General features: G+C 34.4%; 1 protein-coding gene across 1 annotated transcript in view; it reads left to right on the top strand.

Annotated features, from left to right (window-relative positions):
* The window catches only part of GPR158 (G protein-coupled receptor 158), a 426979-nt gene that overhangs the window by 384991 nt on the left and 28583 nt on the right, over positions 1–13405 (top strand). Inside the window, exon 7 of the mRNA XM_044227555.1 lies at positions 7747–7985. Coding sequence (XP_044083490.1) covers positions 7747–7985 — 239 coding nt within the window. The remainder of the gene's footprint in view (positions 1–7746; positions 7986–13405) is intronic.

A 13405-nucleotide genomic window follows, 5' to 3' on the forward strand; every position in this document is an offset into this window, starting at 1 on the left:
TGAATCTTTCCCTCTTTTCCTTGTCAGAGTAACTAAAAGTTTGTCAATTTTTTTTTATCCTTTTAAAGAACCAACTTTGGTTTGTTTATTTTTTGTTCATTTCATCTTATTCCACTCTAATATTTATTATTTTCTTCCTTCAGCTTTCTTTGGATTGTTTGCTTTTTATTTTCTAATTTCTTACAGTGGAAGTTTATTAATTTCATTTCTTCCCTTTTGAATACAGGCATTAGCAGTTATAAATTTCCCTCTAAACATCACATTTGCTAAAACTCATAAGCTTTGGTATGTTGTGTTTTCATTTTTATCTCAGATTGTTTTCTAATTTTTTATGTGATTTCTTCTTTAACTCATTGGTTTTTTATGAATGTACCATTTAATTTCCACATATTTGTTAATTTTTTTAGATATCTTCTGTTACTAATTTTAATGCTAGTCTACTGTGGTCAGAGAAGATACATTGTTTGATTTTAATCTTTTTCAATTTATTATGACTTCTTTTGTGGCTTGATTTTATCTATCCTGGAGAATGTTCTCTGTGCACTTGAGAAAAATGTGTAATCCGCTATTGTTGGGTGGAGTATTCTATATATGTCTATTAGATCTATGTGATTCATGATGTTGTTGAAGCCTTTGATTTTCTTATTCTCTGTCTAGATAGTCTATCTATTTTATTGAAATCAGAGTGTTGATATCTCCAACTCCTACTATAGAACCAACTATGTTTCTCTCCTCAATACTATTAATATTTGCTTCATACATTTTGAGGCTCTGACATTTGGTGCATATGTATTTACAAATATTAATATTTTTATGGATTGGCAGTTTTAAAATTATGTCTTTCTTTGTCTCTTTTAACAAATTTTGTCTTAAAGTATATTTATCTGATATTAACATAGCCATCCTAGCTCCCTTTTGGTCACTATTTTCATGGGATATCTTTTTCCATTGTTTCAGTTTAACCTATTTGTTTCTTTGGGTCTAAACTGAATCTCTTGTAGACAATATACAGTTGGATCTAGTTAAAAATCTATTCTGCCATCTCTGACTTTTAGTTGGAGAATTTAACCAATTTACATTTAATGTGATTATTCATAAGAAATGACACACTTCTTTCATTTTGGTACTTGTTTTTATATATATCTTTTATCATTTTTATTCCTCAACTGCTCCATTACTGTCTGCTCTTATGATAAATCAATGTTTTCTAATCCCTCATTTTTATTCCATTTTCATTTTTTACTATATATGGTTATTTTCTCAATGGTTGTCCTGGGGATTACAATTTAAATTAATAGCAGCTTAGTTTCAGTAATACAAAAACTTTGCCATATATCATTCTGTCCCCCTTTTTGCAGTGTTATGTCACAAATTATAATCTCAACATTATTTGCCCATCAACATAGATTTATACTTATTACTTTATATAGTTGTCTTTTAAATTATAGAAGAAAAAAGAACAGTTAGAAACCAAAAATATATTAATACTGACTTCTATATTTATTTCTGTGGTTATCTTTACCTGTAGTCTTCATTATTTCATGTACATTTCAGTTAGTCTAGTATCTTTCATTTCAGCCTGAAGAACTTCCTTTAATATTTCTTGTAGACCAGATCTATTAATGATGAACTCTCTCAATTTTATTTATTTGGGAATAACTTAATTTTTCCTTCATTATTGAAAGAGTTTTGCCAGTTACAGAATTTTGTTGACGGTTTTTTTTTTTTCCTTTTAGCATCTTGAATATGTTATCTCAGTGCCCTCTGACCTCCACTGTTTCTGATGAAAGAATAGATCTTAATCTTACTAAGAATCCCTTTTATATAACAGATACTTTTCCCGGTTGCTTTCAAGATTTTCTCTTGATCTTAGCTTTCAAGAGTTTGATTATAATGTGTCTTAATGTGAGTCTCTTTGAGTTTATTTTACTTTGATTACTTGAGCTTCTTGAATATGTAGATTTAAATCTGTTGTCAAATTTGGGAAGTTTTAGTCATTATTTCTTCAAATGTTCCTATTGACTTTTTTCTCTCCTTTCTGGAACTCCCATTTTGCAAATCTTGATATTCTTTTTTTTTTTTTTTTTAAATTATTATTTATTTATTTATTTTCGGAAAAACAGTATTCATTATTTTTTCACCACACCCAGTGCTCCATGCAAGCCGTGCCCTCTATAATACCCGCCACCTGGTACCCCAACCTCCCACCCCCCCGCCACTTCAAACCCCTCAGATTGTTTTTCAGAGTCCATAGTATCTCATGGTTCACCTGCCCTTCCAATTTACCCAAATTCCCTACTCCTCTCTAACACCCCTTGTCCTCCATGCTATTTGTTATGCTCCACAAATAAGTGAAACCATATGATAATTGACTCTCTCTGCTTGACTTATTTCACTCAGCAAATCTTGATATTCTTAATAGTGTACCACAGGTCTCTTATTATTCTTCATTTTATCTTTATTTCTATTCCTCACACCACATAATCTCAATTGACCTATATTCAAATTTATTGACTCTTCTACATGGTTGAGTCTGCACATAAATCCTTCTAGTGAATTTTTCATTTCAGTTATTTCAACTCATTTCAGTTATTATACTTTTCAACTTCAAAATTTCTGTTTGATTCCTTTATATAATTTCTATCTATTTATTGATATTCTTTTGTTGTTGTTGTTAAACATCATTCTTTCTTTACTTTTACTTTAGGTCTTTGTGCATGGTTTTTTTTTTTTTTTAGCTTTTTTATTTTAAAGATTTTATTTATTTATTTGACAGGCAGAGATCACAAGCAGGCAGAGAGGCAGGCAGAGAGAGAGAGGAGGAAGCAGGCTCCCTGCTGAGCAGAGAGCCCGACTCGGGGCTCGATCCCAGGACTCTGGGATCATGACCTGAGCTGAAGGCAGAGGCTTTAACCCACTGAGCCACACAGGTGCCCCCCCCTTTTTTTAGCTTTTTGACCATATTTGATAGAGTTAAAGTCTTTGTCTAATAAGTATAATGCCTGAGCTTCCTGAGAGACAATTTCCGTTAATTTAATTTTTTTCATGTGGGCCACACATCTTATTTCTTTCCCTGTTTCTTTTTCTCTTTTTCTTTTTTCTTTTTTTCTTTTCTTTTCTTTTTTTTTTTTTTGGAAACTGGAAATTTTGAATATTATAATGTGATAAATCTGGAATCAGATTCTTCATCCTCCCCAGCACTTATTGTTGTTCCTTGTTATAGTTGCTGCTGTTGGTTTGTTTACTGGCTTTTCTGAACTAATTCTGTAATATCTTTGCTTTATATAGCCACTGAAGTCTCTGTTCTGTTCTGTTGACTTAGTGATGAGCTAGTGGTTTAACAGAGATTTACTTAAAGCCTTGAACAAATAAAAACTTTTTAAAATTTAGTTTTTGTACATGGACTTTGTGTATATATGTGTATGTTGGGACACGTCATCAACACTCAGTCAGGCACTTTACAACTTTGCCTTAGACTTTATTTCCTGCTTATGCAGAGTCTCAGGTCAGCAAGATATGAAAGTTTAAGGTCTTATTAAGTCTTTTCTGAGTATTTTCCTGCTTTCCAGATACCTGGGAATATATGGAAGTTTTTCAAAACGCTTTTTGCTCAGGTCTCATTCCCTAGCCTTTCTTCCTTTTTGTTTAGTCTGTTTTCTGTCCTAACCATTATCTCTTGTTCCAAGTGACATCAACAAATCCATTTGCCTTTAACTGTTTTAGTCAGATGACCCCCAAGTAGGGATCCCAGCCTTAGGAATGTTCTCAGTTGAGTGAAATAAAGCAGACTCTTCAAAACACAAGTCAAAACTACAATGACATATCATCTCAACACCTGTCAGAATGGATAAAATCAGAAATACAAGAAACAACAAATGTTGGTGAGGATGTGGAGAAAAAAGAACCATCTTGCACTATTGGTGGGAATGCAGACTGGTACAGTCACTGTGGAAAACAGTATGGAGTTTCCTCAAAAAGTTAAAAATAGAACTACCCTATGATCTAGTAATCACACTATTGGGTACTTACTCAAAAAAATACAAAAACAGTAATTCAGAGGGATACATGTACCCCTATATTGCAGCATTTTTTTACAATAGCCAAATTAAGGAAACAACCCAAGTGTCCATCAATAGATGAATGGATATAGAAGATGTTAAATATATATATGTGTGTGTATGTGTGTGTGTGTACACATACACACACACCACACAATGGAATATTATTCAGCCATAAAAAGAATAAAATCTTACTATTTGCAATAACATGGATGGAGCTAGAGACTATAATGCTAAGCAAAATAAGTCAATCAGATACATAAATACCATATGATTTCATGCATATGTGAAATTTAAGAAACAAAATAAATGAGCAAAGGAAAAAGAGAGAGAGAGATATGCCATGAAAAATAGACTCTTAACTCTAGAAAACAAACTGATGGTTACCAGAGGGGAGGTGGGTGGGAGAATGGGTGAAATAGATGTTGGGATTAAAGAGTATACGTGTCATGATGAGAACTGATTAACGTATAGACTTATTGAGTCACTGTATTGTACACCTGAAAGTAATATAACACTACATGTTAACTATATTGGAATTTTAAAAAATAATAATAAAGGCAGGCCCTTTGAACTAGTCTTTCAGGGAGCCTCCAGAAAAGTCAAAATGAGCAACCACAGTTTTTTAAGAAGAAGATCCACTGTGTTTGCCTAGTACTACTTACTTGTCCTGAAAATGCATGATGTTGTCTTTGAGTTCACCACTGACCTGGGGAATGGGAAATAGGACACTGGATAGAACAATATGTTAAAATGTCACAAAACTCTTTTACTCAGATTCAGCTGTTTTCCTCTTGTTAAGCATCCTTCTGGTTTCTGTAAGCTTTTGATTCTTTTCCAGGGTTCAAAAAAAAAAGTTAATTCTAATAGCTTTTGCCACTTTATTCATTGCTTTTATGCATGGGTAGACTTATGGAGTTCTTTATTCTACTACTTTTGCTGATACCATTACCCAAAACCATTATATTTTAATTGTCTATTCATTTATGTTTACTACATTATAATGAGCCTGAGAGAAGGTAGATGTTGCATTTGCATTCCTAATAAGTTTACAGATGATGTTGATGATAATGGTTTAGGAACCACTGACCTAGAGCAAGCAACATCTAAACTGAACCATGAAAGAATAGATAGGAATTAGGTAAATTAGATGTTGGTATTATGGGAGGGAGGAGCAGTGAGGAAAGCTGAGGGCAAGGTTCAGACAGAGGACACCAGCATATAGTTCACAGGGATCTGCAGGTTTCTAGGAAAAGGAGAGTGTTGAGAGATAAGGTTGCCAAGGCAAGAGAGAACCAATATTCAAAGACATTTAAAGGTTTTTTACCATACTAAGGAGCTAGGATTTGGGTGGAGAGCCGCTGAAGGACTATAATCAGGGAGCAACATGATCAGAAGTGATCACTGTGGCTTCAATGTATGGTGTGGATTGAAGGTGGACAAGACCAAGAGGTAGACTAATTATGAAGCTACTGTATGAGTAGGTTGATGACCAAGAACTATATAGGGGCAGTGAAGATAAAGAAAAAGAAAGATTTGGAAGATATTTAAGAGGTAGAAATTAAATTTCTAAACACTCATTACATGTCTGGAGTGTAGGTGAGGGAAAAAATTAAAGTATATTCCTAGGTTTCTGTTTTGATCAATTAAATGGTAATAGTCACTGAGACAGGTAACATAGGAGAAAAGAAGGCTAGAGGAGCAAAGAGTGGGGAGAGGGATAATTTAATTTGGGGACCTGTTGATGTCTAGTAGGTCATTTACCAATATTTTTGAGAAAAAGCCCCTTCTTTGATTATGGGTCTGGTATTTGGAGTACATTGTTCTCTTTCTAACATACACCACTGTAATGCATTATCTCTTGTTCACAATGTTAATCTTTAAATAAGAGTGTAAATCTAAAGATTTTTGAAGTAATTTGAGTATAGATTCTTTCTAGATTTTTATGTTTATTGACCACCCCACTATATTAAAGTTTCCTCACTTTCCCCTAAGTTAACAGCTTATTTAATGATTCACCTATATGCAGCCTTTCCAAAGCATTCAAGATAGATTTGATACAAATAAGTCTCATTTTGTTTCACAGTCATATGTAATTATTTTATTTATAATTTAGTTAAATTATATAAGGTGATAATAGTAGGCACAATTTGGGGACAAAGACAACTGATTCTTAACCAGTAGCAGTTCAGCTGGTTGGAGCACAAGTGTTTGAGGCATACTAGACAGAGATAGCAAGTTAGCTGCCAGTGCTTGCATTTAGCATGACATGGACAGTACTCAATATGTTTTACGTAGAATGGAGAATAACCGTTAACCTGGTGAAATACTTAAATGGAGAGTAAAGAGATCAACTATACTCTTATTTTATACTAATATCTTTCTGACATTGTTCCACAGGAAAGTTAAGGATAAGTATTTTATTTAGAATTAAATATCTTCATTCTCTGTGTTAGCTAAAGGACCATGGAGTTAAAAGTATAGGGGAAAGAAGAATAAATAACAAATTGCTAAAATAAATAAATAAATAAATAAAAACTTTCTTTACTTGATGTGTTGTGTTGATTCAGGAAGAGCTGTAGATTCACCAAAAGATCTTGTTTGTTGATTCACCAAAGATCTGTAGAAAGAGAAAAAATCGTATAATATATCTAGGCTATTTCAAGTATGTAGGCTTCATTTCTGGATTTACAATCATTTTTATGAGGAATTCATAGGAGTACTTCATAAAAATTTTTTGAAAGAATGAGATGATGAGGGAATAGAAAGTTTGGGAAAATAAATTTAATTTTGCCTTTTGGAAATTGATTATGGATAGTATCAGGAACCACTCAATTTTGTGACAGAATAATCAGAATGAGAGTGGGGAGTTAAATCAGCTAAGAATACTCTGGAGATAAAATTATAGAAAAGGGCAAAAGGAAGGACCTTTGTAGTAAGGTTGGATTTTGTCTCCACACAGTAAGAAAGATGGCACAGTTCTTAGATATCATTTAATCCAGTAGTTCTCAACACTGGCTATTCATTTGAATTACATACACAGAAAAAAAATTATTTTAATTGATTTCTTATAGGTCATCCCAAACCTCTTCCTTAGTATGGTGATCTTAATTCAGTTACTCCAGTGTTTAAATACCTCTTCCATAGTTTTCATATTTATTTCATTATGATTTTTGGTAATGTGTTAAATTCATGACAAAGAGAGGTCATTCAAAATAATTTTCAGAAAATACCTTTCATATCATCCTACTGTAAAAAAGTAACTGGTTCAAGGAAGTTTTTGACTTAGTATAATATTGTGAAATCTAACTACTCATTTTCAGGGCTATTTTTGATTCCTCAGAAGCCCTCTTCGAACCAGTTTGTCTATAGATCTTGTCTATGGATCTTAAAATCTTGAGCACGTTCCTTAAAATATTAAGACACACTCAAAAGAATTCCATCCTATACAAATCTGTTGACTCCCTGGTATCTAATGTAGGGTACTTGTTTTGCTATTGGAAGACAAAAACTGGAATGAAATGAAGTGACAATATAAGCAATACTGTTTGTGGGGTTTTTTTTTCATGTTAAAACTGTGCATTAAGTAGGTTTTGGTGGGTTGAAATCTCACCCAGGTGAAATAAAGTATTATGGAGTTTTTCTAAGGGTTAAGTTTGCTTCACATGTTGATATTTTGCTTTTCCAGGGTTTTGAAGGTGTTTCTTTCGCGAACAGCCCAGCGGATTCCATATATGACTGGTGGACGGGTCATGAGGATGCTGGCAGTAATGCTTCTGGTAGTATTCTGGTTTCTTGTTGGCTGGACTTCGTCTGTTTGCCAGAATTTGGAGAGGCAGATTTCACTTATTGGCCAAGGGCAAACATCTGATCACCTCATCTTCAACATGTGCCTCACCGAGCGTTGGGATTACATGACAGCAGTCGGTATGTGGTCACTTGGTGTGTGTGGTTTGGCTTTTCCTTTTTCCAGTGACATTAAAACAGACTTCCTTAGAAGAAGCCTTACCATATCCTTTACGAAACCTAAAGGGATTTCACCTAATGTGGTTTGGGTGAAACAATATTATAAAAAGGACAATAATGACATGTGGAATGCAGACTTTTTCTGAGTTTCCATTCTTTTTCAAAGGCATATAGATTTGTAGCTTTGTTGAGAAAACGTAATTAAGTAAATCAGAAAGGAGAAATGCAGCAGGTAAGAGCAACTTCTTCGTATACAGAGACTTTCTGTTTTCCATCTTATCAATGTATTCCGATTTGATTAGCAATAGCTATTCTGATTTAGTTCTTTAGGTGGGAGCAAAAGGGAAACACACTGGTGTTTTTTATATAGTTTTGGTTCTTTGATATTTCAGGCTTGGGATCTAGGGCACCCTTTGGGTAAAGATTTTTCCCTGCAGACTTCTTAATTGATCTATCGTTCTTCTAAAGATGATTTATTAGGAATTCTCTGAAGGTCCAGTATTACACAAAAATGAAGCCACGCTCGCTGGGGTTAGTTAGAGTTCTATGACCGAGAAGCTGGAGAACTTGGAGAATCACATGATGTCTTAGGGCAGAAGCACAGGTTTTTCTGGCACCTTGGTTTTTGGAAAATGAGGAAGAGAGATCAGTAGGAATATTTCTGTTGTTAATATTAGGCTATTTTAAGCCAAGCCTCTAAAGATATGAAAAATAATGAAAACAAATTTTTGTTATTTGGTTGTCATTCCCCTCAATAAACCACAGAACAAGTCTTATTTTTTGTTTGGCAGATCTCAAAAATAAACACGTGGGTCTAATTCCTATTTTCTGTCTCCCCCATATTTGGCAATTGTTGGTTGAATATTCACATTTAGTATTTTGCTAGAAGTCAATAAAAGATGTATTTAACTTCTAACTTAAATATAATAATATTTTTCTGGGCAATATATTTTAGGAATTTTATTGGCCTGATATCTATAATAATAAAGCAATGTGGGTATATAAAAGGAATGATTATAATGATTCTATGTAAAGCCAACCATCATTATTTTGATCAATATTAAAGATATTGAAATATCAAAGATATCAGAAATTATCAGTATATACCAGTAGATACCAATATCAGAAGATAAAACATAGAACTACTCTGATTTTGACTTTAGTGTAGTTATGAAAATTAAATAAATTGTATAGATATAAAATTACTACTCAGTAGAAGCCTCTAACATTATTTTACATTGTTCAATCCAAATTAAGCAAACTAGGAAAAATCATTTTCCCATATTACTGTGAAGAAAAGCCTACTATATTTCATTTGTTTTACAATACTCAAAAATATACAATGATGCATCATTGGGTAGAAAATAAACAAGCAGAAAGTATGGCCTATTTACCTAGCATTTTTTAAAAATTTTGTACACCTTAGTGTTGACATGTATTTAAGACCTTTTAAAATTTATTTTACACTTTGGAGGAAATCATCTTTATGATTTCTGATCTCTATTTAGGAATAAATAGGAATATGTAGCTGATAGTAAACTTCAGTTTATTTTATATAAACCTTTTTTATATATATAAGTAAAAGTTTCATACAATAAACAAGACCCACTGAGTATCTATCATTTCTCTAGTACGTGTTGAACACTTTGCAGAAGATATAAAATGTATAAAATTTTTATTCCTCTCATCAAGTAGCTTACTGTTGGTTTATATAAATAATGAATTATTAAAAGTTATTTGAAAACAAAATTATGTGGTAAAGACTTTGGGTATAATAGTAGTTCAATAAAGGAAGACAACGGTTTGGACCAGAACCTAGGAATCTTTAAAGAGAAGTTCTTTGAGCCATGAATAACACTTAGGTTATTGTAAAGTGGTACAGAAAATGTTCTCTTTGGTAGGAATAGTGCTGGAAGTGGATGGAATTTATATGAAATGTGAAGGAAATGCCCAACTAAAAAAAGAAGATTATGTTGGACTACATTGTGATTAATTCTGGATATTAGGTTTATTGAGTCTTGAAAAGCTGTTAGAGGAATTTGGAGAACTAGGAATGTGATGTGATGAATCAGTAAGGTCAGTCTAGGAAGGTCAACCTAGATTGCCTTTAGAAGATATATATAGGCACATATATGTATACATATATGTACACACACATATAGTATCTGTGTGGTATATATGTTATATGTATATACACGTGTGTGTATGTATATCTGTATATATGTGTTATACACACACACACAACAAATTCATGGGTTTGGAAAGAAGAATCATTAGAATGGAGAAAGGGCAGTGATTCTCAAACATGTGGTCTCAGAACCAACGCAGCAGCAACACCTGGGAACCTGTGAGAAATGCACATTCTGGGGCCCATCTCAGACTTACCTAGTCAAACAACGGGATAGTGGGGCCCAGGAGTCTGTGTTTAACACGCCCTGTAGGTAACTCTGATGCTATTCTCAAGTGTAGAACTACTGACTCAGAGGAAGCCATCAGATGAGCTTACATCACCAATCTCAGCTGTGCTCTGGGCACTCCGTAATACTGTTTCTCTGATCAGTCACTAGAAGATTCTTCAAGTGGGGTAGTGTATCCCCTCTTCACACCTCCAAACTATCCATGTTCCTCTTTTCACTTAAAAAAGTAAGGGAGCGGTCAGACATCAGTTGTCTTCCAATACTTGTCTACATATCTATAAATCTTCCCATATTCCTACCCATTCTTATCCACCCCCCTCCCCATTACCTAAATACTCATGACCTGTGCCACACTCACCCAACGTTAAACTCCTTATCTCCAGGCCTTTCTCACTTTATATGACTCTCCTATCATCTGAGACGCCCCTACCTCCCAGATCTCTCATTAAAAAATTCCATTCTGACCACAACTTTCTCTCGTAGATTATTTAACTACTCTGTCTGCAATAGCCTTTAGATTCATCAGCTATTTTTATCATGCTTTACTGCCCTTAAATTCTGCTTTCCTCCAGAGACATAGCTTACCAGGTAGCAAATTTTTCCACTAGCAAGGATGAAACTATGAAAAAAGTAGGCGTTTTTTAATACAAGTACTTCTGGATCATACCAGAGTAAGGGGTACACAGAGAGCAAGGAGGACTAAGCCCACCTTCCTGAGGAGTCTGGGGTGGGTAGTACAAGAGAGACTAGCTTGAGGTCCGTAGCTTGGGCCGGCTACCGGGAATGCAGTTCCTTGGACAATAAGCCGGTCTCAGTTAATGTAAGAAGAGAAGGAGAAGCTAAGAGGAGAGATGGATTATTATGATGAGAAGATCTAGGTCGAGGCTTTGGGAGTGAGATAAAAGTAGCAAAACTTGAAAGGCAGGCATTAGTTAAACTAATACTCCCGTGGGTGTTCAAGAACATTCGGGTCTCAGGAAATAAAAGACTAGTGATAACGTGCAGAGGCCAAGAGGTGAGAGGAAGTTAGACGGTGGTGGGGTGGAGGTTTTGTTGTCTCCAGGCACTGTTTCCATCCTATAAACTCCCGGAACACCTTCATTTCAATAATACCCTGTTCCTGCAGTGACACATTTCTCTAAAGAAAAGTCGAGACACATGATTTAACAACAGGAATAAATATTTGAAATTAGGACCATCTTAAAAAAATCAGAGCCATGTGGTTGCTGTGATTTTTTTTTCACACTGCCCTACAGCAGTTCCATTTATTTATCTTCCACGAATCTTTCATTTTTATTTCTAGTACATGTAACACTAGATATTCTGTATTTAACCTCTCTTAATTTAATGTTTTCTAATGTGCGGCAGATGCTTCTTTTCAGTTCTCTTTACATATTTCTATAAGTAGCATGTTTGCCCTTAGATTTTTTTTTTTATACTCAGACTGTTATTTAAGAAGAAATTCTTATATCTTCAGTCAGCCAAGAAGAAACCTGTCCCAAAAGCTAAATTATTCCATTTCCTAAATGGAAATATTTCAACATAGGGGACAGGCTGCGGAGAAGCAATGGCTAGGTTTTATCTTGAGGTTGTGGACAATCTTTGTTTGGAAGCTCTGTATACTTACGTTAGTGTCAGGAGTCAACTTAGAAAAAAAGAGAAAGTGATCGTTCATATATTTATAAACATGCATTCTGGATTAGCTTTACCTGTCCAAAAGCATCTATTTTTGTAAAAATACAAATTGAAGAACCATTTGAAAGACTGCACTACTAGTCTTCCCACCGAAGTAGAACCCTGTTTAGAACATGGGTCAGAAATGTAAAGGATGGGTCTCTTCTGTTTTGCTTACTGTATAGGGCACCTCCACATCTGCTCAGACAGGTGATTTGCCTACCCCAAGTGTTTCAGACAGGAAACAGGTTTAGAAACTGCTTGGAAAAACCTCCAAAACTCTATGAGACTCAGTTTCTTCTTCGAGGAAATGTGTGAAAACATAGAAAGGGGGAAAAGTTGACATTCACGATCCTATTGTTACTTATATATATTTATAATTTTCAATTATCAGGTTCATCCTATATAAAAGATTGTACAGTCAGCTTTTTTTTTTTTTTAAGATTTATTTATTTATTTACTTGACAGAGAGAGAGATCACAAGTAGGCAGAGAGGCAGGCAGAGAGAGAGGAAGGGAAGCAGGCTCCCTGCTGAGCAGAGAGCCCGATGCGGGACTCGATCCCAGGACCCCGAGATCATGACCTGAGCCGAAGGCAGCGGCTTAACACACTGAGCCATCCAGGCGCCCCTTTTTTTTTTTTTTTTTTTTTTTTTTTTTTTTAAGTGTGCAGTCAGCTTTAATGGAAAACAGATAAAGGTGTAAACGTTGAGACTATAAAAGACAGGTGAACATGGGGCAGTGTTTTACAGGCCCAGTAGTCTGGGAGTTTTTTACTGATTTTTTTTAATCTGCTGGAAAATGAACTTCAAAATGTGAATATTCCAGAATATTCCTAGACTAGAGTTCCTGTAAAGACTTAAGCTGCCATACGTCTTTGAAAATCATCTATAACTATAATATTATAGTATTATAATACTGTAGTACTTATACTATTCATCATGTGGTTCAACACTTTTGAATTTTTCTGAGTATTTTTAAGTATACTATTTACCATTCCTAGTCTTATATCTGCTTATTCCTTGTTTCTCTCCTAACCTAGTAGCCCTAACACTCCTCAGTGACATTACCTAGATTGTTCTCACTATGTCCCTGACAACTAGTAAAGTATCTGTCAGCTCTTGATAAACATTTGCTGAAAGAATAAAGGATGAGCTCAGCCTCTTCTATCTTATAATACTTTCCATGGTCAGAATTAGACCAGTGTGAGGAAACATGTTAAAGTTAGAATTCCAGGAGTTACACAATTGTCCCTACATTCATTTTAATGATGAAGTATATGTTCAGATTT

This window comes from Neovison vison, chromosome 12 (genome assembly GCF_020171115.1).
Source record: "Neovison vison isolate M4711 chromosome 12, ASM_NN_V1, whole genome shotgun sequence".
Taxonomy (NCBI): domain Eukaryota; kingdom Metazoa; phylum Chordata; class Mammalia; order Carnivora; family Mustelidae; genus Neogale; species Neogale vison.